We start from the raw sequence: 21,727 nt of genomic DNA, 5'->3' as shown, positions 1-21,727 counted from the left end.
TTGCTGTTTAATAATGGCAGTTTCAAGGTTTCTTAAATTATAGACAAATTATTTTTCGTTCAAATTCTCATTAGGTTTGAGGACCTGTAAAAACACCTTCCTAAGAACAAGGTTTAAGGCATAGCTACCTTGTTTTTTTACGGTAGTGAGGCAGCTGCATAAGATTTTTGTTTTTACCTTCAAACGGTCATAGAAATATAGGTCTGGACGGGAGCTTGAGAAGTCATCAAGTCCAGCCCCCTGCACTAAGGCAGGACCAAATAAACCTAGACCACCCCAATTGGTGTTTTGTCCAACCAGATCTTAAAAACCTCCATTGATTGGGATTCTACCCTTATATATAACTTCCTTCCTTCAATTTTTTTTCTTTTTTGTTGTTGTTAAATGATCTCTCTGAAACAAGACTTGCTGCATCTTTCTTTTACTTTTAAGTAAGTATCTGGCTTGGTTCAGCAGCTTTTTATAAAATTTAAAGATGTGTGTTGGGAGGTAAAAGGAAACTCAGTAAAAGAAATAACTTTGTGTCAAGTCATGTAGATCACTGGAAGATTAGCATGTTAATTCTGACAGGAAGCAGCAGAAGACTTGAGAATTCTTTAACAAGTGCCCCTTCTCTCTTTCCAGTGATAGACAGCTTCTGACAGAGAATACGCCAAAGTCCTCAGCCTTCCTGAGGGTAATGCTAGATTACTTAGAGGTATCCACAGAGGGGAAGAAATCAAATAACACTACAGTTCACGCTCCCAAACTGAATCAGAGAGTCCTGCTGGAACCTTCTAGGGACTTCTTTTCTCATCCCTCCAGACGTGTCCTCTCTCTTCTCCCAAAATTAGGCAGATAATTATTTGAAGGGAAACGTTAATGCAAGCAGCATTTGTACCTCAGAAACCAGAGCTGGATAATTCTTCTCTTCTCACTGCAGATCAAAGGAAGACTAGTCAGTGTTTCCCCTACACACACTCTTAGAAAACCTTTGATATTGCTGTTAATTGAGAGCCAAATAAAATTAGTGGGGGCTAATTATCACTAGTCATCCTTGAGTCTGAGGCTGGTACTGAAGTCCACTGCTCCCTGTACATTGTTCAGGGCTGTAAACAGCATGGAAAATCATTTTCAGTGTGTCAAGTTCACTTGGGATTTCTCTGAAAGTGCAGCTCTGAATTAATAACCATGCAGCCCAGCAATTTGTCTCTTTTCTGGAATGTATGTTATAATTACAATAGATGGACGTCTCCCTTCTCATTCGTCTATGAACAAGAAGAAAACATAGCTATTGCATTAGAAGATCAGACCTGTGGTCTGTCTAGTCCAGTGTCCTGTCTCCTACAGTACCTAAACTAGCTCCTTTAGAGGAGGGTCTGAGAAACCATTCAGCAGACGAATGTAGGATAACTTGTCTCCCTGTAACTCTTGTCTTGATCCCTATTAGAGATCTGGCTTAAGCCCTGAAACGTGAAGTTTAATATCCCTTCCCATTTATTTAAGTATTAACTGACATAACTGTGGATATTCTTGTCATCCATACAAATGTCCGTTCCCTCTTAGGATCTTGTTCAATTACATCCTGTGGCAATGAGTTCCACAGTCTAATTACATGGGTGAACAAGTATTTCTTTTGATCAGTTTTGAATTTCCCGCCTTTCAGTTTCACTGAATGCCTACTCCTCCCTCCCCAGAAAAAAAACCCAAACCCCACAGATAAGACTTCTATAAAGAGATGTATTTTTATTGTATAATAATACTAGCCCAAGAAGTGAGTTAACTAAAAGAAGATACAGCATGGGCCCTCACTGTGTGTGAAGTGCTACTCGGACACTTGCTGGCAGCTCTGGTTGGGATGGGGATGATGCCTAGAGTGGAAATAAACACCCAGGCAGGCCTCCAATCGTCCCATCCTTCTTCATTAGTACAGAGGCTCAGGGCTTCCATACTAATCCTCTCTTTACAATAAATACAAGGACACCACAGAGAAAATACTTTAGATGCTGGGGATTCCAGAGTCAGGGTGTGCAACAAGGAGATTGTGGCAGAATAATAAATGTAGGGTTAACACCAAAATAATTGTACTGTGGAGTAATAAACATTTTGGCCATTGGTCTCAGATTTTAGATATGGTGATTGAGACAAACAGCATGTTACCTACACAGAAAATGTCCTCAGAACATTGAAAAGAAAAAATTCTTTCCAAGCCAAACATTGTCATGTTTTCAGAACACTGCAGCTCTTTCTTTAATGTAAGTAATTACATTGTAAATTGTGTTTCAGTTTAGCCTCTCTCTGTTTTTCCAAAATTAAGAAGGCTAATTATTGTTAGGGTAACTCCCTCCCTCCTTATGTATGACTTTATCAAAGACAGCTGCTATGGCAACACCATCTTCTGTTTTCTCTCCCCTGCTATTTTTTCCTTTGCCATCTTAAGTTGTTTTCATTTTTCTGGATCAAGGTCTCCCTTTCCATTTTTTATTTTAATGGAGATATTTGACAGCTTTAATACAGAGCACTGTCTGTTCTCAGAGCTGAGAAGAAAAGTTTAATAAAGACAGACGTGCAATAAACAAGAAAAAGGCTCTGATTTCTAAGTGTTCTGCTTTGTGAAATATTTGTGTCTTCAACATTATTTTTTTAGCAGATTCCAGTAAATAAAATTGTTCTTGACATCAAATTTAATGTTTGTGCATATTATGTGAAAAGACTGTTGTCTGATAAAATATCCTTAAGAGTCTAACAAACAAAAACTAGTAGATTTCCAATGAACTACCAAACTATCTTTAAAGCTGACCTGCAGAGGGGGAAAATGGGTGTTCTGTGCTTTTCTTTCACTACTTGTAAAATGTAACATAAAAGATTTGTTTGTTCTTTGTTGCTTTTTGCTTTAGAAGTTTAAATCTTACCTGCCTTGTTTTCCCTGGAAGAATCTTTAGACAGCTAAAGAAATAGTAGGATTATAAAGTAGAGTACAAAGGAAGTGAAACCAGTGTAAATGATGAGTTTGAAGGCTTGGCAGACTGCTTCAGAACTTTTTTGGGACATCATTACTAATACAATAAAATGCCAGCACCATTAAAATAATCATTTCGAACAGGAACCCGGTCAGCAAGAAACCTAAAAGAAAAACCAATCTCTCTTCATCGTTGGAAGAAGCGTGCAGTCAGCCCCCTCCAACGACACTGGTGAGCGGATGTCTTTTGCAACATGCCTGTAAAGTCACCAAATTCAGGCTATATTGGACCAAGCAAGTTTCAGAATTCTGTAGCTCTCACAGAGTGCCTCTTTATAACAAAGGAGATACAGCTTGAGTGTTTCTACTGACCACTGCTGTGGCAGTATGGTGAGGGGAGAGGTGATTCCTCAGATATGCCTATTTAACTCAAACAAATAGCTGCGAAGAAAGTTTTGTTAAAGATTAAAACCTTGGCTATTTCACTTCTGGGGTCAGAGAGCTCCCACGCCCCTCCTTTGGGCCACCCAGGAGGCCTTCAGCAGAATCGGGGAGGACAAGATTTGGTTATGATCGTAGTATCTCTTAGACAGGACTCTATTTCTTGGAATGGGGAAAGACTTCAGGCTGCCTTTTTTTAGATTCTTTACTGTCCAAAGGACACTGGCCTCGTTATTTTCCCTTTGGTTATTCCTGACTTGCTCTGTAAGGCTGGATTCTGCAGGGCTCTCCAGGAATTTAAAATATTGCATAGTTTGTATGCTGGGTTTTGCATAGCCTAAAACTGAAGGGTCAGTTCTAATTTCTGAATTCCTTGGTTTGTGGGGAACATTGTTTTGGAGCTCTCACTGACAAGAAGCACTTCCGACAACACACAAACTGAATTATGTATAGAGCTAACTTTCTGGGGTTAAAATTGGCATTTCTAAAGCCTGCTGCTACCTTGCTAAAATACGTTAATGTGACACTAACCATAAGTAAGCCTAAAGGCAAGAGGCTTCAGATGCATTTTAGTACCGACTGATCAGAAAAATAAATACCCAGTTATACTTTATTCAGCCTGGCACTAGTCATTTGGCTCTATAGCGTCTTCCTGTGGCGTCATGTGGGGATCTGGGTCTGCTCCCCACTCTGCCACTGGCCTGATGGGCGACCTGCAGCAAGACACTGCACTTCCCTGTGCGTCAGTTTCCCCACCTGTAAAATGGGGATAATGATACTGCTCTCCATTGTAAAGTGCTTTGAGATCTACTGGTAAGAGCTGAGTAAGAGCTAGGTATTGTCTTACTGACCTAAAGTCAATGTTTACTATTAACACTGTTCTACAAAGAGAGAGCAGGGTGGATTCTGTCCTGCCTTGCATGTGAGTGCCTTGAATAGATGGTGTAGAGATTTGTCGTTACAGAAGTGTATAATTTTGTTACTAATCTCTCTCTTAATCAGCTAAAATCTGCTGCCTGAATCTTTATGATTGCAATGTTGTAAAAGCAAGAACACAGCTCTGCTCTAAGTTGTCTATAGTGCTGATAGTTGGAGAAATCAACTATTAATTTGAGCACGTTTGGTAAGTTAATTGGTGAAAGAAAACAAACAAGGAGTCCCAGAGATGTCATTGTTAATGACTCTTCTCAGCACCCTTAAAGGGCCTCAAGTAGTTTTCTGACAGTTGACCCAATATGAGCATTGGATGGAAAATATTTCACCTGGCATTGTACTCTTATGCTGCTGGTACCATATATGTTGTTTTTCAGCATTTTGGATATGCCAGCAGAGAAGTCTCATAATTTCCAATTGATGACCAAAATCTTTACAGTACAGCTCAGTTTATATGCAGTTACATACATGTATCTATGTAAAATTTCAGAACATGTCAGCAAAAGAAGTGTGGCAAACATCCGTGTTACTTAGAAAAAAAATTGTATGCATTTCATTTTCTTTATTTTTTAGCAAAAATATAGAAAATGTTTGGATTGCCCTGACATTACTCTTGCTTATATTGGCATCATAACTGCAGCTTAGATCACCCTTTTCATGCCTATGTACACATGTATTAGGCCAAGCGTACGAAGCTAGCAATAGAGGTGACTGAAAATCAGGGCCCTTTAAGATGTTGTTGAGTTGGACCCCCAAAATCAAATCACTGATGAGAATCTTGACACATTTTATGCATTAAGAACCTAGAGGAAACCAGAGATCATTAATAACTATTCTAATAATGAGCCTGTCAGCTTAGCAGGACAGTGGCTCATCTGTTCATATTGTAACTTTTTTTTACTTCAGTGAAGAATAGATTACTTTAATATTAGGTCAGCACTCATTATTCAGGCTAAAAAACCCCTTGACTTCGTTGGGAGTTCTGCCAAAATCAGGAACTGTAGCAGCGCCTTAAAAATTAGCATCCTAATTAGTGTGCTATTCTTCTGAAGCGTGTGTATCTAGCTCACGGATTTTTTATTTTCTGTTAGATAATTTTGCACTGGAGCAAGTAATACCAAGCCTACCCCAAAAAGTCCAGCACAACCAATGTTTAAAGCGTTCTAAGAAGAAACGGTATCTGAAGTGAAAAGCTTGCACTTTAATTTACAGCCAGCTAAAATAAACCACCTTAGCTATAAACCTCTGAAAACCAGGCTTCTAATGGAAACAGCACTAGACCTTAACTAATAGCAGCAATGACAGGTGCTGCTATGGTACTTACTATAAATGGTCAGCAAATGAAAAGGCTTGGAGATTGGTAAAAGCCTCCGTGCTTTGCAGAGTGATGTCTTGTGTTTTTAAATACTCTTTGATCAACAGTGTTCAAAACCTGATATTTATGGACCTGTCCTAGTTGTTAAGCACAGCAGTTAATGAAAGCAGCCAAGGAGTTGGGGGAAGGAGAATAGTTCTTCTCTTTGGTCCAGAAATTCCGGAGAATAAGACAGGCTCCAAACTCCATGATGGATTTAGATATTTCCAGATTGTTTAAACTCTCAGGCAGCTCTGGCTACGCTTTTCTGATTTTCAGTTTTTTGGAGGATCTGTGTAATGCAACTGTAGTGTACAGTAAACACCTCATTGAAGCTGTTCGTTATTCTATACCATTTTAAAGAGGCATTTCATCATATTCATGGTCTTGACACACACTTCTGTGATAGTTTTTAAGTTAATTAGTAAAGTGATCTTTTATTTTTTATGTAATTTGCTTTTTAAAAATCTGAGCAAATTAATTCCTTTGTATGAGTCACTTCTGTCTTCGGAGCAGCAGTTCAGTTTGAGGAGTTGATGTGTCACATACTCTTGTTAAGATGGGCCCTGTGGTCAAGTTTGATTAATTCAGTGCAGAGTTACATAGGAGATCCAGGCTTGATTCCTGGTGTCGTACTTCTCTCTGCCAGGATAGTAGAAAAGGCTTTGTTGGGGATGGATCACTTGGTGATTACCTGTTCTATTCATTCCCTCTGGGGCACCTGGCACTGGCTACTGTCGGAAGACAGGATACTGGGCTAGATGGACCATTGGTCTGACCCAGTCTCACAGTTCTGTTTTGCATTACTCAGCACTGTCTGTGCTGGAAGGCACATTTCTGCTTCGCAAGGGAGATGTATTAGAATGATCCGTTGGGTGTTTCCATTGGTCACGTGTGTCTGTCATCCCATCTCGTGTTTGATTGGAAGCCCTTTAAGGCAGACGCTTGTTTTCTGTGTTGGCACAGCATCTGGCCAAGCCCGCTAGATGTTGTTGCAGTACTACAGATAACTTGGCTTTGTTTACTTTATCAGAAGGTGGGTTCTGGGATTTGTATATGAAGATAAACTGCACCCCACAATCCTTTTCTACTTGGGAACCTTAGTAATGACACAGTCCACAGATCTGGCCATGCTGTGTGCAGTGCAAGGCCCAGGAGGAATTAAAGGGACACAGGTGGCTTTTTCTGCGTTTCATACCTCTCCTCCCTTCCTAATCATGGCACTTCAGGTTGCCTTTGTTCCCAGGGGTAATTAAATAGTTGGGGATAGGCAGAGATAGCAGTGTTCCAGCTACGCCCCTTTCCCTGGCGACACACCATAGGTTCAGCTCCTGCCCCACTGGAGAAATCCTCTAAACTGGGGATTCTTTGGTTGGCCATTCATGTCATCACAAAACAGATTTAATTGGGACAGGATCCTGGCCCTAAATGTTTCCCTCTTATTTGTATGAGGAGATGCCTGCTCTGATTTTTACTTGCCAGTCAGCTGCATCTTCCCTTTAGTCTAATTCAAGCCTTAGTGAAATTGACCAGTTTTCTCAAGCACAGAGCAGTACCGTGAAAAGGCCAGCCACTCTCATTAATGGTGTGGATTAACTGATTTTCATTACTACTCTCTGAGAAACTCTGCTTGTTCTCCATGAGACTTAAAACTTTTCTAACTCCTAACAAAAGAGGATGTAGCGGGTAGTCAGGGCGATCCTCCCCCACCTCTGACCAAAAAGGTGTGGGTAGGTAAGGTGCAACCCCCTCCTAGGAGCCCAGTGTGGGGGGAGGGGATAATGGGACTGAGATGCAGTGTGTTTCAAGTACAAATCCTGCTCTGCTTCTGCCTTTTACATAAAGAGAAAAAGTTGACTTTTGACTAAACTGTACTTACCCACTAGTTATTTTTAAATGCATGTTTAAATGACCTAAAAGGACTTCACTAGAATCACTGGAAAAGATTTTCTCGATTATTCTGCATTCAGAGGAAGGTGGCATCCTCTGTGAAGTGTGCTCAGAACAAACCATATATATTTCTATAATAATTTTGGAATTACATCACTTTTTCAGATAAGTCCCCTTGCATCCACTTCATTGCTGCAGGTTTGTTTTCAGAGCTGTTGCTACATGGCATGGCTTACTACATATGTGGCTTCATTTAATTCTATTCGTTTCCCTTTGAGTTGTTAGCAATTTAAGAGCCTGTTTAGTAATATGTCCCCAAATTTATATAATCTTGGCTCTGTATTTTAACAAATGTCTTTGCCAAAAGTCTGACTGAATAACCCTCCTTTGATGAATACATATTATAACAGGGGTAGGCAACCTATGGCACGGGTGCTGAAAGCGGCATGCGAGCTGATTTTCAGTGGTACTCACGCTGCCCGGGTCCTGGCCACCGATCTGGGGGACTCTGCATTTTAATTTACTTTTAAATGAAGCTTCTTAAACGTTTTAAAAACCTTATTTACTTTACATACGACAATAGTTTAGTTATATATTATAGACTTATAAAAAGAGACCTTCTAAAAACGTTAAAATGAGTTACTGGCACACAAAACCTTAAATTAGAGTGAATAAATGAAGACTCGGCACACCACTTCTGAAAGGTTGCCGACACCTGTATTATAACAATGGCTTTCATGTACTTTATATCTCTAACAAAAAACACATGGCATCTTTGTACTGGGTAATTTGAATTGTGGTGGAGAATACAGTATGGGTTTTTTTAGAGTGGATATTTACTGAGAAATGAAATAATAAAATTCATGTTTTCTCCCCCCAGAGATGACCCCCCCCTTCCCGCCTCTCCCCTCTTCCCCCATTGCTTTAATAATCTGATTATCATCATCTGGGAATTTCTTTAAATCTACCTTAACAAAGCTGGGGAGAGCAATTTTTATGCTAGAATTAATAGATGCAGGCTGGACACAGCAGGCCTGATGCCTTAATAGATTTTTTTTTCTCCAGCTTTCCACTGTAAATTTGTGTTGCAGAGATGGAAACAAATGACTTATGCTATCACAGATCTACTCTTCAGTCAGCAGGAGTTGCTGTTAACAGGACTACGTGATTGCATCTGATATTTAGACGAGACATTAAAAAGCAACTTTTTTAAATTAAAAACCTTAGAGAATCTGATCAAGGGTGACTTGTAATAGTTTCTACTAGGTGGGGTGGGTGGGTGTGTTTGTGTTCAAAACACGGAAACGTTTTGTGACTCACTTGATCTCTGTCGTAACAGATGTTGCTTGCTTTCTGACCTTAATCCAGGATGAGGCCATTTTTGTTAAATAGTTTGCTACGCCACAGAATATTTATCTATTGACCACATCAATACCTAATTGCACCCCTCTTCCCATGCTATGAACGGGTGCACTTACTTTAAATAGTTCTTTCTTCAGACTTCATTTGTTCTTTAAACAAGAAAAACGATAAGCCTGTGGTTCTTGCTGTATCACCACTGTCTGTGTGGGGAAACGAGGCAGGGAAGAGTTTGTACATCGCAGATCAATGTTTGGCATTTTTTAAAAAATCATTGAGGTCACAGTAGATTTTTACAGTGTTTCGTTTTCTTCACGTGCTGAGCATCATCTTACGGACCTGTGATGTGCTTTGTATATTTGATGTTAGTTATGTACCAACTCTTTAGAGAGAGAGATGGCTTTTGTTATCTGATGGATCCTGCAAAGAGGACCCTGAGAACTTCTGGCATTCTTAGACCATTGCCCGTGCCTCCTTCAGAGAAATTAACAACAGCTCAGAGTTTAAAAAAGGCTGAAATGTATTTCCCTCTGTTTGACGTCTCACTGAATTTGGGGGATTTGTTGCCAAAGTAGTTATTTTATGTCTGGTTTCACTCATATGGATCAGCTTGTAAACTCAGGCCTCAGTATGTGTCTACTGAATACATGCAGTATTCTAGATGTGTTGGTCCCAAGACCTGAAGAAGAGCTCCTGTGTAAGTTTTTGAAAGCTTATCTCTCTCTCATCAACAGAAGCTGGTCCAATCAGATTTTACCTCACCCACCTTGTCTCTCTACTGGGTGGGTCAGTTTACACTCGCCCACAGACAACCTGCCAACCTGAAACATATTCTCACCAGTAACTGCACACTGCACCATAGTAACTCTAGCTCAGGAACCAATCCATGCAACAAACCTCAATGCCAGATCTGCCCACATATCTACACCAGCGACACCATCACAAGACCTAACCAGATCAGCCACGCCATCACCGGTTCATTCACCTGCACATCCACCAATGTAATCTATGCCATCATATGCCAGCAATGCCCCTCTGCTATGTACATCAGCCAAACTGGACAGTCCCTACGGAAAAGGATAAGTGGACACAAATCAGATATTAGGAATGGCAATATACAAAAACCTGTAGGAGAACACTTCAACCTCCCTGGCCACACTATAGCAGACCTTAAGGTTGCCATCCTGCAGCAAAAAAAACTTCAGGACCAGACTTCAAACAGAAACTGCTGAGCTTCAGTTCATCTGCAAATTTGACACCATCAGCTCAGGATTAAACAAAGACTGTGAATGGCTAGTCAACTACAAAACCAGTTTCTCCTCCCTTGGTTTTCACACCTCAACTGCTAGAACAGGGCCTCATCCTCCCTGATTGAACTAACTTCATTATCTCTAGCTTGCCTGCATATATATACCTGCCCCTGGAAATTTCCACTACATGCATCTGACGAAGTGGGTATTCACCCACAAAAGCTCATGCTCCAAAACGTCTGTTAGTCTATAAGGTGCCACAGGACTCATTGCTGCTTTTACAGATCCAGACTAACACGGCGACCCCTCTGATAGTTTACACTGGGTCTACATTAAAACTTCCACTAGTTTATTAATATTGGATAGAGGTGTAACTTTTCTTATGTTTCTATACTGACCATAGGCCTAAGATAGCCGCAGTTATAGCGGCATAAAAGTGCATTTGTTGATGTACCATCTTTCATTGGGGAAGTGAAATAAGGTTTGACAGCCAGACACCTTTTTGCCAGTTGGCAGGATAACCTTTCCCAGTGTAGGCTTGGCATTAGACACTGTGATTTGTAATCCTTTAAAAATGCTGATACTCAAAAGAAACACCCCACTGCCTCCCCCCAGAATCTTAGTAGCTTGAAATTGAATTCTGTATTGTAGTGGGATTTCTCACGGTGTCCCGTGAGGTGGTTTTGTGCTGTTCCTGAATACTGAAAATGTAGGCTGGGTAATGCTTTGGTTCCCTGCCTGTGCACATGAACAGGACGCAGGACTGTGCTGTCCTGGCATTGCTCAGCAAGGCTGCCTGCGCTTCTTTCCTTCCGCCGCCATGCAGGAAGTAGTTCTTGAAGTAGAAGAGTTGTGTGTGTACTGAGAAATTGCATGAGACTGTCCATCAAGGGATTGTCTTTTTTAATATTGCACTTGAATTTTCCATGCGCTTTCTCACACTCAGAAGGTCTGCTAACCCCCTGTCCACCTCAGACATGGATCCCACAGTTGCTTCCCTTTCCTAGCAGTCCTGGCCTCTCCCCTTTTCTCTGCCCATCCCTCCTGTTGCTTGGTTTTCACATGGTTCTCTCCACTCATTCCTCTTACCTGTCAACTTCAAGTCCTGATCAGTTTCCCTTTCCCTTTCGGTGTTAGGCTGACACATCCCAGAGGGTTGGACCTGGGCTATACCACAGAAATTGTCAGCCAGAGCTGTTTTTAGATGAGTCTCTCACCAGAACTACCTAAAAAGTTGGATCATGCCAGCTGGAGAGTCCATTGGGATCTCACATGAAGGGGACGTGATATGCTTGGGCAGAACTGAACTTTCTAGAATGTTAAGGGGAAAGCTGTCTAAAATCTATCCAGAAGACTGGTTTCCATTTAAAGAGATGGTGTGTTAAGTAATACATAATTCTATTTGGGAATGCATTACACTGTGTATAAGTAGCATATGGTAATAAGATTGTGTTGTGTCCCAACCGAAGGTTGTCTTCGCTTTATTTTCAGATGAAGTCGTTGAGACCTGAATAAATGGTATGAGGAACTTTAGCTGCCATGAAAATTAGGAAACAGCTGTCCGTTAAATGCAGTGAAAATACTGACCCCTTGAAAAAGTTTTCTGTTTTACTGAATTCAAGTTAGATCTGCATAAAAAGGCTGAATATTAATGTGTGTTAAATGGATTAGTTTTCCTGTAATAATTGACTGGGCCATCGTTGTATTTTCATTTTCGTTTATTTTGGGATTAGTAGCTACACTCTACTCCATTTCTGTGAGTCAAACGACAATGAACCCTTTAAACGTTTAGGATCCCCTCTCATTACAACTACTCATTAGGCTATCATAGGAAGGTGTCCAGGTTTCTGAAGCTGTCAACCAAGAGACATATTGGCCACTGGTTTTTAAAGCAACTTCTCATTGTGGAGAAGTTGAAGTTGAAATTGAAGTTACTTTAAAGAGGTTTTTTAGAAAGTGCTGAAAATTGGGCACCCAAAAATCACTAGTCTTTTTTTAAATTGAAAACATGGCCAAAGGTGTTCGGGGGTGAAGTGCAGAAGAAGAAGAAAAAATGGTTTATCATAAATGGCCTAGCCCTGACTGAGGTTGTTTGTTTTTTCTAGCTTCCTGGTCGCAATTTTGACAAAGGTTACAACTCCGAGGTGGGGGACAAGTGGATCTGGCTGAAATGAAACCTGCCGCACTTTGAAGCCCTAACACCAAATGACCACAGAACTTGAATGATGAAGAAGCTGCTTTCAATCTCTTTGCTCACCATTTACTGTATATGGAGCACAAAGGACACCGTGTAAATGATTCGGAAAATAGAGTGTAAGAGAATGGCCTCAAAGTAAGACAACCCCCCCCCGTAATATTTAATTCAAGGAAACTTCTTGCCTCCTTGTGGATTCAGCTCATTTTTGTTTTAGAATGATCCCCAATAATTGTAATAATCTGACACTGCAGTGGTAGCCTTTCTAAGATCAACATGGAATCACCATCAAAACTGGGGCTTCGTATTATACAGGATTGTGATTGTTTGACTGAAAAGAAATAAAACCTGTATCCTTATGATTTTTCCAATTTATATTTCCATCTCCATCGCAAACAGTTCTGTTAGACACACCATTCTGCTGCAGCTGTATTTCTGTAAATTGGTCTTTCATAGGTATTGACATCAAAGCAAACAAGTATATATACATTTTAAAAAAAAAAAAAAGCCACCAAGAGTGAGGGGAAATGAGTAGCGGTCACATTTAAACAACAAAGTATTCGTTGCACTTACAGCTGTAAAGATTTCATCATAATTGCCAGCGGCTGAGTATGAATTTCTTTCTCTAATATAAAACCATAAATCAAAATGTTGGAGTGTAAAAGGCAAAGTAAAAGTCATCATTATTTTACATGTCTCTAAAAATCTAAGTTCCAGAGTTCTTTTAAATAAATGATTCATTTGGCTTTAGTTACCAATCATAAAAATTAGACTTCTTGGCATTAGTTCTAGCAGCGCTGCCCAGATTCAGGCTTTTGTAATTCTGCATTTCCAGCTAGGGGCCAAGTACTTTAATCATTGAATGAAAGTGCTGCCAGGCACTCCAACATTTAGAGCAATGCTTTTGTCTAAGCAACCACGTCTGGCCCTTTTCCTGCACCAACCCTACTGTGAAAAGGCTTCTTTGAAAACGGCCTTGGGGGCCCAGTTAGATGTTGAGATAGGCAAGCCCACTTCCGGCCTATTTCCTTGGGCTGATCAAAAATCAGCTGTTTTGCTCCATTTGGTAGTGTATTACTAATGCCCCGTTCATGCTGTGGCTTTCAGATCAGCTTCTGCAGTTCCAGCATAATGTCAGATGTGCAAGTAAAGCAGGAAAGTCCTTAGTGACAAATGCATGTGTCCAACCACCTGGGCCACAGTTCCCTGTTCCAGACCGGCCTGGAGCACTGCAGAGCTCTCAGGCTGTGGGCCTCAACGGATCCTCCAACCTCAAGGCTGGAGCTTGGCATTTCCCCCTCTGGAAATGTGCATATGCAGGTACCACTCAGAAACTTGACTGCCGCAGGAGATAGGCAGGTGTAGTGGCCAAAGAGTGCAGCAGGAATTGGCAACACAGTCACACACTTCCGTAGTCCTCACACCTATCCAGATGGCTGTGTGCCAGCTCTCACATCAGCATGGGCCAGTTTTGAGGCCGCTCTTGCCACCTGGACCTTGTATTAGCCTTGCAGATGAGATGCAAGCTGAGCAGTGAGTGTGCTAGGGATGTATTTTACTAGCTTTTCCTTCCGTGCTTTGAGTGCCACCCTACAAGCAATCATTAAGGAGGGGTGGAGGAGAGATGACATCTGCTGGGCTTTCTATGACCTTACAAGTCCTTTTTTGAGCGGTCCAACACTGTTTCCGTAAGCTAGTCCTCTGTGTTCTGTGGACGTCGGTAACTTATTTGGCATTGCGTGTGCAAGTGTGGTGTAAGCTCCTCGGCTGGAATGTGAAGTTCTGGTATTTGGAATGCTGGAAAAGGTGCTTTGTTTAATTTTCCAGGGTGGGTGCTCTGTCTTTCTGTGGTGTGGAGCGGTCAGAAGCAAAGAAACAAATCTTCCCCTAAAATTCCAAGAGTCTTGTTTGAAGAAGTGCATATCCCCCAAGCCCTGCTTTAGATAGAACGTAATTCCAATCAGAAGAAAATGCGCACACAGCTCACATTATGACACAAACCTCTCCAGATTTCACTGGAGCTTCAAAGACTGTAAACTAAATATATAAGAAAAGCAATGTCCCTCCTCCTGATTCTGACGTCTCTCTCTTTGCTGTTACTTTGTCCTTACTGGGAAAAGAATTCCCTCTGAACCAACACTGAAAAAGGTATTTAGATTTTAATTCCATGGATTAGCATTCAGTGTCATGCCAACATCAACTTACAGTTCCCTAGTCAACTCTGTCCTGCCTTTTAGTAGATTTGAAAAGGTTAAGTATCTACAGCCATCAAGACACCATCTGTTAGTTTGTTGTGTATTATCCAGCGTCTGTGCAATATCAGCTTTAGTCTGCGCTGTCACCAAGACTTCTTGCCAGTCACAGAGTGCAAATGCCATTGGAGTTTAAGATCTCCAAAATGCTACAGATATGAACCGAACCAATCGCTGAGTGAAGTTCCCTAGCCTGTGTTCTCCAGGAGTTCAGACTAGATGATCGCAATGGGCCTTTCTGTCTGTTTAAAAATCTGAGTTGATGCCAGTCCCTGTCCAATTTTAAAACAAAAGGCTATGGCTACACTAGAGAGCTTATTGCAGTGCAACTCCCATCAGAGACCTCTCCCAGTACTCGGGGTGGAGTAATTATGTCGGCAGGAGACACTATCCTGCCAACATAGCACTGTCCACACTGGTGCTTAGGTCAGTGTAACATACCTTGCTCAGTGGTTGGCTTATTCACACCCCTGAGCAACATAAATTATACCAACGTAAGTGGTAGTGTAGACATGACCTTAGTTCACATGGGTTTATGGAGTTCTGGGTTCCCAGTAAACCCTCCCACTCCAACCAGCCCTGCAGTTGACAACTGGCTTGTGTTTTCGCACTTGAACTGTCCATTAGTAGTTTCCGTGTCAGCTGATGGAGAGTTGAAATCTTGCGGCATTGAACCATAGAGCAAACACTGTATAACAGCTTGACGTTTGAATTCCACATCTTCCCTCCTTCCTAAAAAACTGTTTCCCTTTTAGAGAATGAGCAATGACACTTGGCTTAGGGCCATGGCTATGGGATCCAATGAGTTACTCTGCTCCCTGTCTTAAGGTGCCTCCTGTTGTTTTCTGATGAGATGGTTTTGATGTTAACCACACAGCTTTTTTGGTGAGAGCAAATGCAGTGATAAACTCTCCTCTGCTGAAATAGAACAGAAAACAAACCTGCGGTACCCCAACCACAGACCGAATTCAAACCATGCCTCTCTGCAGAAAGGCTTGCTCGGGGGCAGGTCTACAAGAGAAGCTGCTCTGCCGTAGCATGTCTGGTGAAGATGCTCTGTGCGGATGGGAGAGCATCTCCTGCAGGCAGAGCGATGGTGTGGACAGCGCTTCAGTCGGTGTAACTTGCGTCGCTCGGGGACGTGTCTTTTTCACCACGCTGAGCAACGTAAGTTACAGCGGTAGCGTAGACCTGCCCAGAGAGAATGTAATTTAGACCCACAACACATCCTAGAGGGCTAGGGATGTTCTTTACAAAGGAATTGGCAAAACACCATTTGTGCATGGGTTGATAGAAACAAGTGTAGCAGAGGCTAAGTAGGGGAGTGGTAAATAGGGAGCTCTCAGTTCAAGCCTTGGGGGGTAAAACCACAAGTGTACTGAGGTCAGAGGTCTCAACTCCTCCTGTTGGGAGAACCACACCATTTTTTGGCCATCTGTTATTAGGAGAGTCTTTTACGCTCAGGATTAATGTGCTGTGATTACACTTCATGGGAGACGATTGCATACAGCCTAGCTACATGAGACCTGGTTTTAAGACATAGAAGTTACTTAAAACCATGTGGAATCAGGGCTTCCTTCTTTTTCTGTTCTTTTCTTTGGGTTATGTGGGATCTTGGGCAGATAATTTTGGACCTGATTTTCAGAGCTGTTAAGCATCCACAGCTCTCATTGATCTCAGCTGGAGTTACGGGTGCTCTGCAGTTCTGAAAATCAGGCCTTTATTCTCTGTTGGATTTCTCCATATATGAAAGGTGGTAAAACTACTGTCTAAAGCAGTGAGCCCCAAACAGTGGGGTGCACCCCCCTAGGGGGGCAAGGAAGAATATTTGGGGAATGATGGGGTGTACTCACCTGCACTAGACTGAGAGAGATCAACATTGTGGGCTGAGGAAGCCATGCCCACCAAGCCATACTGAGCATGCTCCAAGTGCAGCAGTAGTATAAAGAGGAGCAGCTCAGTTCAGTCTGGACAGACAGCTGAAGGACAAGGACGCTTGCATAGTACAGGCTCCAGCCCAGGAAGCACCGACAGCGGGAGCCAGGAACGCCGAGACCCAGGCGGAGATGCAGACATCCAGGAGAACCCAGGATCTCTAGGAGCCATCTGTACCGATGAGTCTCAAGATGTCTGGACCACGACTACAAGGAACAGAGTAGGAAGTAGCCCATGGGGGACACCAGCCGCAGGGCTGACAACTGTCCACGTGTTGCAATTGGATCCCCATTGACTCTGTGGCGGAGTCCCTTGCCACTGACCAGGCCCTGGGCTGGGACCCAATGAAGTATAGGGGGCTCAGGTCCCCCTATTCTGGCTGCCACACACCCCTAGGTGAGGCTCATTGTCCTTGAGTCTGGCCACTAGGTCTTACTGCCCTGCAGATAAGAGCAACCCCAATTGACTCTGGCCACTAGGTCTTACTGCCCTACAGATAAGGGCAAGCCAGTGGACTCTAGCTATTAGGCCTGATCACCCTACGGATAAGGGCAATCCTATGAACGCTGGTTCTTAGGCCTTGTAACTCTGGGACCTAAAACAGTGCAATGAACTTATTTCGTGGCTTGGGAACACCCCCTTGCATGCAAGGAGGATGGGGAGCCCCCACCCTGCACTAGATGCAGTACCCACACCTCATCACAGGGGGGTGCAACAGGGCCTGGGCTAGCCCCCATAGGGGGTGAGGAGGGAGCACCACTCAGCCATGGCCCGGCCTTGGCTTGGCCCACACTAACAGCCACAGCCCTGGTTCAGCCCCTGGCTCCCAGCCCAGCCACAACTCCGGGCTCTGCCTCAGCCCCCAACCACGGCCCTGCTCCTGGCCCAGGCTCCCACCACCGTTCCCAGGGCCAGTGGACAGATCACATTACAGGCAAGGAGGGTGGGGGAGTAATGTAAAAAGTTTGGGGACCACTGGTCTAAAGCATTGGGATAATATGTGCTATGGGAATGCAGAGGAATTTACCAATATCCTTCAGTGGTACCAATCTGTTACATGAGCACAGCTTTCCAAAGGAGCACTGCAAGATCTTCTAGTGTAACAAGACCCTATGCAATAAAATACTTAGCTTTAAAAGAAGTACACAAGTGTCTTTGTAAGGGCCTGCAGAATTCCAGGTGGTGGCAGGGTCTCCCAGTCACATACATCCTCACCCTGATTGACCTGAACAAATCATCTGGGGGCTAAGACCTGTCTGGTCTGTGGAAGATGAGAGTATCCTTATCTGCAGAGTAGGTTCCCTCCAGCTGGGAGCACTGTGAGGGCATTGCCAGGAAGTTTTTTTTGCCTCCTGCTGATAATTAATTGTTCATCTTAATTAATTAGCCTCTTAGAGTTGGTATGGCAATTTCCACTTTTTCATGTTCTCTGTATGTTCCATTCTATGCATCTGATGAAGTGGGCTGTAGCCCAAGAAAGCTTATCCTCAAATAAATGTGTTAGTCTCTAAGGTGCCACAAGTCCTCCTGTTCTTTTCGCGGCTACAGACTAACACGGCTACTACCTGAATCCTAGCTTTAAGTATTGCGTGTAGGACCCCACCCTGCCCCTCCAGCAGCTGCTTGGCAGGGTGCAGAGCAGCAGTTATTGCTTCACAGGCTGGAGATGGCTATCGTGCTAGCAAAATGAGCACAGGTGCCACACGCTAGGGAGCTCTTCTGAGAAAAGGGAAACCATTTCCCCCTCACAAGCCGTCAGCAAGAACCACTTAGTTTGATCTGACCCTTTTAACCCTGATAAGACGGCAGGTTCCGCCTCTAGTTATTAGGCAGATAGCATCGTGGTGTTTGCTCGAGAGGCACCTGGGGAGCACAACATGGGCAGGTTCTGCTTCGCTGAGCTGCCAGCTGAAATTTTTTGCTTTCCAAAAGCATATTCACAGCAAGATCACAACAGGCTGTAGCCTGCGCTTAACCTCCCAGTGCCTAGATCTCCTGCTGGTTCTGTCGCTGGTGGGCTTCTTTCTTTGTGCATCTCTGCCACCCTCCGCCCTCCACCTTAACACGATGTCAGGGGTCAGCCAATACCCACACTCTGGGAGTGCACAAGACGACGCCATCTCTATTAGCAAAATTCAGCAGCATTTCGGCAGTGATGCCTCTGGATGACGCCAAAATTTGGCGGCATTTTGGCGGATGCTCATCTGCCACCATGGCCCGTGCCAGACGAAAAAGGTTTGGGGACCGCTAGCTTAGTGTGTCCAGAGCACGGCCAGAGATAGCAAGGCTCCCTAACCAGCCCCACGTATGCTGTCTCCCTAAAGGAAAGACACAAACCCCTGCCCCTCTCCTGCAAATGCCGGTGCATTTGGTACACAGCACTGCCCTGGAGAGATAATCCCAGACAACGCGTCTGGGAAGGAGCTAAGGCCTGTGTCCTTTGGTCAATGTGCCTGAAAGCTGAATTCTCTCCTTCATGCCCATGTTTGCTGCTGCTGGGTCAGACAGCTAAGTGGTTTGCACATTGGCCTGCTAAACCCAGGCTTGTAAGTTCAATCCTTGAGGGGGCCACTTAGGGATCTGGGGCAAAATCAGTACTTGGTCCTGCTAGTGAAGGCAGGGGGTTGGACTTGATGACCCTTTGGGGTCCCTTCCAGTTCTAGGAGACAGGTATATCTCCATTGGCTGTGGATTTAGTGGCACAGTGCCAAGCAACATGCTTGCCTCCATGCTGGATGGATGTTCCTGCTTTTAGTGCTCACGGTTGCAAAGCACCCGCCCTTTTCCCCCCAACTCGCCTACCTTGATCTGACAGAAGATGAGAGAGCAGGGCTTTTGTCCTGGTCAGTACTCATGACTGAAAGCAAACCTGTGTCGGGGCAGCTCTTACCATTGCCTTCCAGGAGTAAATGTGGCTCTTCCCCAGCACCCACTAGGTGTCACTGCAGTCCTGTTTTTCTAGAGGAGGGTGGTGCTGGGTTAGGATTGTCAGGCTGGGTCCTGTTTCTCTGCCTTTGGATTTCCCAGTGAATTCAGTACTGAGTTTTATAGCATGGGCAGCTGAAGTCCTCAAACCCGATCCACACTGGGCGCTAGCAGTGTCGGCTCCCAGCTCTGCCACTCTCATTTGTAAGAGCCCTGTGGAGTTTGGTGCCGAGGTGATTCTTACTGCTGAGATGGCCTATTGTTAAGTCCATTAGGAACACGGCCCAGCATGCTTTCCATAGGCCGCTGACCAGCTGTCAGCTCCGAACAGCTTCCAACACCTCCTGCCATTGCTTGGATTTGAACCAGCAACCGAACAGCTAATGGTGCTGTAGCCCAATCCCAGTGCCAGTTCTCTTCCCTGCTCTGTAACCACACATGAGGCTTTTGCAGCTCTTGGAGCACGGATTTTCAGTTGTCTTCGCTTGGTGTGACACAGGGCTCATCCAAGGAATTTGCTTCTCCTCTGGCTGTAGTGTCATAGGCGCAGACTCCAACTCTGGAGCACCCACGGAAAAGAATTAGCGGGTGCTTAGCACCCACCGGCAGCCATGTTCCCCCCCTTCCCCCAGCACCTCTTGCCCACTGGTAGCCTAGCTGATCAACTCTGCCCCCTCTCTCCCACTGCTGCAATCAGCTGTTCCGTGGCATGCAGGAGGTGCTGGGAGGCAAGGGGAGAAGCAGGGGACAGGGCACACACGGGGTGGGGAGTGGAATGGGAAGAGTCAGAGCAGGGGTGGAGGCTTGTGGGAAGTGGTGGAGTGGGGGCAGGGCCTGCAGCCGGGGGGGGCGGTGTCAAACTTCCCCCCGGATAGAGAGGAAGTCCCCGTGCCTGTGCTCAGATTTGGCAGGTGCCAAATAGCCCACCCAGGAACACTTCGTAACATCTACTTCACGTGTTTGTTCCCTGGATTTGCCAAAGAATTCTCTTTATACACCCCTTTGGGGCTAGGATGTCACCTGGACGGATGCTGGAGCTGAGTCTGTGCAAATGCTTCATACAAAACAAATCAGGAAAACTCCCCAAATGCACATCCCCCTAACTCGATCTGCCCTCAGCCAGCATCTCCAGCAGCCCTGTGTTTCCTGCCTCCAGAGACAGTGTCCATTTCTTATACTATTTTTTTCCTCTCTGAATATGATGCATTGAAATCTACTTCCCAGATAATTACAAGAACTGCAGGAAAAGAGGCAGTGTGGTCCAGTGGGTAGGCCCTGGGCTAGAAGACCTGGGTTCTATTCCTGGCTCTGCCGTTGACCACATGTAAGTCACTCCCCTTCTGTTTCCCTTCCCACTCTTGTCGGTTTAGACTGTAAGCTCTTGGTGGCCAGGCCTATTGCCCACGTATCTATAGATCACCTAGCACAATGGGGCCCGTAAGCTCTATTATAATATGAGATGTATAGTGTCTGTGTTGTGTTATATCCGTGTAATCCACGGGAAGACAGGTGGCACCAAAGGACAGGTGACTGTGACAGAATGTACCCCCGTGTCCACACCCTACCCACTGTTGTGATAATCATTCTACAAAGTATGCCTTGTGAGGTATCATTTGAAAACTCATCATTTGCTGGTCAATATTGTCCTAATAAAATGTGTGGCAACATTGTATGGGGAGTTATAAGATTCCACTGTGTGGAGTTATTATCACAGGTGCCAAACTGAGGTTGGCAAACAGATGTCTCAAACAAAGGAGTGTGTGCTCTGCTTAATTTGCATGTATGCAGTAAATAGGCAGAAAGGGGAGAAAAAGGAGGCTCAAAAGGTGAGAAAAAAGCATCAGGGAACATCCTTCCATATAGATCTTTTGTCTCTTGGTCCCCAACTGAGAATGTTTTTCAAAAGAGGGACTGAAACTATATAAAGGAGGTGCAAACACACCAAGATACCCCCTGCTGCCTATTGCATTCATGGCATGAGAAGCAACAAAGGCAGCATATGTTGAAGTCTGGGAGAAGGGGTCCTGACCTAAGAAGCTTGGTCAGTAAGACTGCTGAGAGCATGTGGTGAGAAAACCTTTAACATAGTTTGTTAGGCACCAGTTGCATTTTATCTTTCTTTTTTTGTTGCTAACTTTTCTGCCTCATTACTTGCACTCTCTGAAATCTCTCTATCTGTAGTTAACAAACTTGTTTCACTGTTTTATCTAATCCAGTCTTTTTAATTGAAAACTCTGGGAAACTCTATTTGGGTGG

The 21,727-nt window shown here is 43.9% G+C and overlaps 1 protein-coding gene across 4 annotated transcripts in view; it reads left to right on the top strand.

Annotated features, from left to right (window-relative positions):
- NDUFA10 (NADH:ubiquinone oxidoreductase subunit A10) overlaps positions 1–12,718 on the top strand; it is a 62,246-nt gene extending 49,528 nt beyond the window's left edge. Inside the window, exons 10-11 of one of the 4 annotated variants that reach the window (XR_007776496.1) lie at positions 625–697; positions 2,103–2,662. Coding sequence is in view for 3 of the 4 variants with exons in the window: in XM_050969414.1 (XP_050825371.1) it covers positions 12,271–12,339 (69 nt within the window). In the remaining variant the exon portion in view is untranslated. Of the gene's footprint in view, positions 1–624; positions 2,663–12,270 lie in introns of those variants that run through there. The other 3 variants (XM_050969417.1, XM_050969414.1, XM_050969416.1) reach the window with 3 other exon arrangements.
- Positions 12,719–21,727: the final 9,009 nt, after the last annotated feature.

Source organism: Gopherus flavomarginatus, chromosome 10 (assembly GCF_025201925.1).
Source record: "Gopherus flavomarginatus isolate rGopFla2 chromosome 10, rGopFla2.mat.asm, whole genome shotgun sequence".
NCBI classification, from domain to species: Eukaryota; Metazoa; Chordata; order Testudines; family Testudinidae; genus Gopherus; species Gopherus flavomarginatus.
The sequence above is the reverse complement of the archived record's forward strand: the minus strand, read 5'-3'. Positions and strand labels throughout refer to the sequence as shown.